Source organism: Babylonia areolata, chromosome 22 (genome assembly GCF_041734735.1).
Source record: "Babylonia areolata isolate BAREFJ2019XMU chromosome 22, ASM4173473v1, whole genome shotgun sequence".
NCBI lineage: Eukaryota > Metazoa > Mollusca > Gastropoda > Neogastropoda > Buccinidae > Babylonia > Babylonia areolata.
Genome location: NC_134897.1, coordinates 28,128,528 through 28,134,527, shown reverse-complemented (window position 1 = coordinate 28,134,527; position 6,000 = coordinate 28,128,528). Strand labels below are relative to the sequence as shown.

Genomic DNA, 6,000 nt, shown 5'->3' with positions numbered 1-6,000 from the left:
CAACATTCACCTCTTCAGTACAAGAGCCTTCCGCTTGCAATATTTTGATGGTGGTAATTGGGGTGAAACGCTGTTAACGTCGTCTCTTTCGCCGTTCGTATGGAGAGAGTTAAAACCTACCAAGACACATGTCTCCTTGTTCATACTCACTTCAGACCCCCAGGCCCCCCTCTCCCTCCTAACCCCCCCTCTCTGCAATTTTCTGAAGTGACCGAAACACTGGAACAACACGTCTACAATGAAAAGACAGAAAGACTGTCAGTCAGAAGATGATGATGCAATGAAATTGATACGACATACTAACAAACAGTACAAGACCAGCGTCCATTCCTACAGCTCTGCATTTGTTCTCAAATCATAATCATACATGAGGATCATTGAAACAAAATAATACACACACACACACACACACACACACACACACACACACACAGACATGATGATCATCAAACACACACACACACACATCATAATCAATGACCTGGTCCCGGGAATTGCAAACACGTGCTGTGCTCATTTGTCCAGCGGATAAAATGTACACCACTTTCGGTTTCAGCTTCAAGGAGGCGTCAAAGCGTGAGGACTGATCCATATACGCAACACTACATCGGCAAAAAGAAAAAGGAAAGAAGAAGAAGAAGAAGAAGAAGAAGAAGAAGAAGAAGAAGAAGAAAAAAAGAGAACGGTAAACGCCAAATCTCCCCATGAACCAAACGCGCCGATCAGGCCTTGGCAGGTTTGAGTAGGTTTGTGGAGAATATTCACCAGAATAAAAAAGAAGAAAAGAAAAAAAAGAAAGAAACAAAACGAAGCTGGAAACATGACAATAATTTGTTGTAGTAGTGTCAAAGATACGTAGATGGAAAATGTTACACATACAGACAGATAGGTAGACAGATAGATAGATAGATACATAGATAGATGGATAGATAGATAAATAAATGAATAAATAAATAAACCAATGAATACAATGCAATATAATATAGTAAAGTTTATGTGTAAAAGGCAAATGATTGAAAAACAAAAGACGTACACCATTATAAACAACATCACCTGTGGTCATGGGTCGTGGTCACTCTCTCTATCTGTGGTGTGTGTGTGTGTGTGTGTGTGTGTGTGTGTGTGTGTGTGTGTGTGTGTCTCGAGACTATATTTCCATTGGTATGGCAATATTACGTATATTGTAATAACAATGATGAAGATGATGATAATAATAACTATCATTATCATTATTATTATTATTATCATCATCAGCATCAGAATCATTATTATTATTATTACTATCATCATCATCACTATTATCATAATAATGATAATAATAATGATAATAACTATTATTATTATTATCATCATCATTATCATGAATTTGCGTTCTCCGTTCGCCTGACTGTGACCAAACAGAAACCAGGTATGGGAAAAAACACAGGGCATGCAGGGTTACGTTTCCACCCGTACCCCTGTTTTCTCGCCTCTTTCTAACAGCCGCTTCACACACGGTATCAGCGAGCCACGTGGTTATAAATAACCGCATGGGCGTGAAAAGAAAAAAAGTGAACCTGGCTCAGACGATCAATCACTAACAATAGAACGTGACCCACTTTCGACAAAATAATCATTTAAGATTAAAACAATCGTTTATAAAAACGTATACACAAGTAATAAGATAATCAAACCTTCATGATAAATCATACCCATCTCTAGTTAGAAGAATTATTCAAAATAAAGGCTACCACACACAGGAAAAAAAAAATCGCTCTAATAAAGTAAGCGGAGTACGTAAATTAAGAGTTGTATCCTGGCGGTAACGCGTCCGTCAAGGAGGCGAGGGAGTCAGTCTGAGAACACAGGTTGGAGGACCACACTCACCAGTCTTTTCTGCCCCACCACTAGACCTTGAGTGGTGGTCTGCACGCTAGTCATTCGGATGAGACGATAAACCCAGGTCCCGTGTGTAGCATACACTTAAAAGAACCCACGGCAACAGAAAGGGTGGTCCCTGGAAAAATTCTGAAGAGAAAAATTCCCTTTGCTGGAAAACAACTACACTTGTCGGCAGAAAAGAAAGGGTGGCGCTGTACTGCAGCGATGTGCTGTGCCTGTGGAGAACAGCCCGAATTTCACACAAAGAAATCTGCTGTGACAAAATGTTATACAATACCGGCACAACACGATCTATAACAATACATCGTGGATAACAAAGTGCGCCCTACTAGGGCAAATCATTTATAGCAAAGTATACCTGCATTTAGGCAATCATTCTGCAATAAAGCACACCCCACTCTGACGAACAGTCATCACAATTGATAACGAAGACCCATTTAGACAATCGTTTATAATAAAGGGTAAATATCCCCATCAGTCCAGCCACAGATGATCGGTCTGGAGACAGCGACAGAACATAACGCCAACCTGATCACAACAACAATAACAACAACATAAGTTCTATTGCGTTTACGAACGTCTGACACATAACAGTTACACTTTCCGTGTCCACCCCACACTGTTCGTACATAACACCAATGCCAACACCTTATTGTTGCAAAACACAGGAAAGTGTATGGGCCCACGTGTATGTTGAGGCTGGTACAGTGTCACTGCAGACCGCCTTGCCACATTCTTCTGCACACTTTTCCTCCTTGTCCACACAGGCGCCTGAATAGTGCATTCTTTGTTGTTGTTTTTTCACACAGGCGCTTGAACTGTCCATCATTTTCACACAGGCACCTGAATTCTACAGCTTGACTGAAGACCAAGGCGCCGATCTTGGAGGCGCTATACGTGGCGCCACGAAGAAATCACCCAGTCAGTCATAAAAAAAATGCAACATCACAGACTCTGAGTGAAAAGTTATCATTATAATTATTTTGTTAATAAGAAATTAAAATTGCTTTACTGATGATCAACACTACACAAAAATACAAGGGGACCCCCCCAAAAAACAAAAAAAAAACAAAACAAAAACAACAAAAAAAAAAAACAAAAACAAAAAAAACCCCCCCAAAAAACAAACAGTGTGCACAATGGTAAACAAACGTGTGGCAACCATGAGTTTCAAACCCTCCAACAGGTTCTTCAAACAGGTGGTGAGCATTCTTCCAGCCAAGAACTGCCTTCCTTCCTTCCTTCCCTCCTTCCCTCTCCACTTCCCCAGCCTGCCTGATTGACAAGTCGAGTCACCCTCGAACCGGACCGTTCATTCTTTCACTGGACACGCCAAGAAGAAGCCATGTCCCCGGAAACGGAAACACGTCACCTCATGACGGAAGAGCGGTATAAAAAGGTCACAGACACCAAGGTCACCAGGACTGCCCGCGCCGGGGAGAAACAGGGCTGCCCATTGGCTGCCCCCGTGTACTGCTGTATGTTCTCCGCTGAAACAACACACAACCATGCACACACACACACACACACACACACACACACACCGAGGACTTTGGTGATCCATACGAACTTTATACTCATTTACTGTACATTCGGATGAGCTTAACATGGCAGAGACAAACCAGTGACTTCATGTTGGAATGACAGGAGGCCACACTTAACAGCGAATATCCGAACACATATTCTCAGACAGAGACAGACAGACAGACAGACAGACAGGCAGAAAGACAGCGCATTATAACAGTAATTTATCCAGGGAAACGTAAATCAGCGGCCGAGAAGGGAGATAAATTGTGGAATGATAAAAATCAGTGTGCAGCTTGCTGTTTTATGTCCCCCTTTCTTGTTTTGCTTTATTTGAATTTCTTTTTTTTTGTTGGTGTTGTTGTCTTTCATTTTTGTTTCATCCGAATCCATTTCCTCCTCCGTTGAGTCTTGCCCAATTCACTGTTCAGTTATGAACTGTGATTGGCAGAGGATCTTAATGTGGAACTAAACTCCACCGTGTGTGTGTGTGTGTGTGTGTGTGTGTGTGTGTGTGTGTGTGTGTGTGTGTGAGAGAGAGAGAGAGGAGAGAGAGAGAGAGAGGTGAGAGAGAGAGAGAGAGAGGTGAGAGAGAGAGAGAGAGAGAGGTGAGAGAGAGAGAGAGAGACAGAGACAGAGACGGACATACAGAGAGATACAAAAAGACACAGATACGGATACGGAAGTGTGTTTAAGATGGCTTTATTGATGTCAAGTCCTGATGTTACTGTTGTTCGTAATTTATCTTTGTATCTGTACAAGACTTTTAAGTTTAGAGAAATAGCTACGTCATAAACTGTTCAGTTCTAGTAACTCTCTCCATACGAACGGCGAAAGAGACGACGTTAACAGCGTTTCACCCCAATTACCACCATCAACATATTGCAAGCGGAAGGCTCTTATACCGAAGAGGTGAATGTTGACAAAGAATACCACAATTCTGACGACGGAAGCTAAAGGTTGGGTCATTGAGACACCCACTGGACATCCGAGGGGTCTGTGTAGAGGAGAAGAGAGGACTGGCCGTACTGAGTGAGTTAATTCTAATTAACGCAATGTCTTTGTATCCGGTTTACTTATAGTGTTCTCTGTACATCGTACTATATGTATTAGGAATTGTTCACCTACCCCTCCAGTAGGGGGCATGACCTGGGATGAATAAATCATCCATATCCGTATCCGTATCCGAAAGACAGAGAGAGACACAGAGAGAGAATTTCCTCCGGTCTTTCCTGTGACTTATCTCCCGTCTTTTCCGACAGAGAGTGGAGATATGTTGTGAACTGATAAGAATCAGTGTGGAGCCTGATCTTTTATTGTCCCCGTGTTTGTTTGTTTTTTTTTTTTTTTTTCCATTTCATTTCTGTTAAATGTTTGTCTTCTTATTAAGCGCGTTGGGTTACGCTGCTGGTCAGGCATCTGCTTGGCAGATGTGGTGTAGCGTATATGGTTTTGTCCGAACTCAGTGACGCTTCCTTGAGCTACTGAAACTGAAACTTCTTATTGACTCACTTGTGTAAACAAAGTGAGTCTATGTTTTAACCCGGTGTTCGGTTGTCTCTCTCTCTCTCTCTCTCTCTGTGTGTGTGTGTGTGTGTGTGTGTGTGTGTGTGTGTGTGTGTGTGTGTGTGTGTCCCCGTGTGTCTGTGCGTCCGTGGTAAACTTTAACATTGACATTTTCTCTGCAAATACTTTGTCAGCTGACACCAAATTTGGCATAAAAATAGGAAAAATTCAGTTCTTTCCAGTCATCTTGTTTAAAACAATATTGCACCTCTGGGATGGGCACAAAAATAATAAAAGAAGCCTAATTATATGCAAACTGCATTTACTGTTATATTTATATTTTTTGTATTCTCTAAACTTGGCACTTTGACCTCTTATTCTGACACAACAAAAAGAGGAGTCATTATTATCATTTTTTGTTCAAACATGAACTTCTTTTGCTAAGCATGGAGTTTTTTTTATTCATTTTGCAAACGTTTTGGTGCAGATAGTAAAAATAGGGAAATTACTCTGTAATTAATGCTAGGGGACTTAATTTATCACAAGTGAGTCTTGAAGGCCTTGCCTCTCTTGTTTTATTTTTGTTTTATCCGATTCCGCCACCCCCTCTGTATAGCTGAGTATTCACCACAATCACTGTTCTGTTATGCGTTTGAAAGAAAATCTTATGTGAATCTGAGTTGTGTGTGTGTGTGTGTGTGTGTGTGTGTTTGTGTGTGTGTGTTGTGTGTTGTGTTGTGTGTGTGTGTGTGTGTGTGTTGTGTGTTGTGTTGTGTTGTGTGTGTGTGTGTGTGTGTGTGTGTGTGTGTGTGTGTGTGTGTGTGTGTGATGATTATGCACAAATGCTGCAAGCCCTGCAACTCGAATTCATATATATCAAACTACATTTTCAAAGCTTTGTTCAAAAAGACATCGCAATGGGAGGGGGGGGGAGGGGGGGGGGAAACAGGACATTAGAATTCTGAAACCTTTGAACAGAAAATAGAAAATAAGTCCTCACCTCGCTTGGAGTTTACGGCATCTGAAAAATAAGAGAGAGAAAATTAAATCAATGAATTAATCAAGTGAATGACCTCCACCACTTTTAAT

At 41.3% G+C, this 6,000-nt stretch overlaps 1 protein-coding gene across 1 annotated transcript in view; it reads right to left on the bottom strand.

Annotated features, from left to right (window-relative positions):
- Positions 1–1,813: 1,813 nt before the first annotated feature.
- Positions 1,814–6,000, bottom strand: part of LOC143297087 (lachesin-like) — a 28,545-nt gene continuing 24,358 nt past the window's right edge. Inside the window, exons 4-5 of the mRNA XM_076609259.1 lie at positions 3,254–3,371; positions 1,814–1,835 (exon numbers count right to left, since the gene is read on the bottom strand). Coding sequence (XP_076465374.1) covers positions 1,814–1,835; positions 3,254–3,371 — 140 coding nt within the window. The remainder of the gene's footprint in view (positions 1,836–3,253; positions 3,372–6,000) is intronic.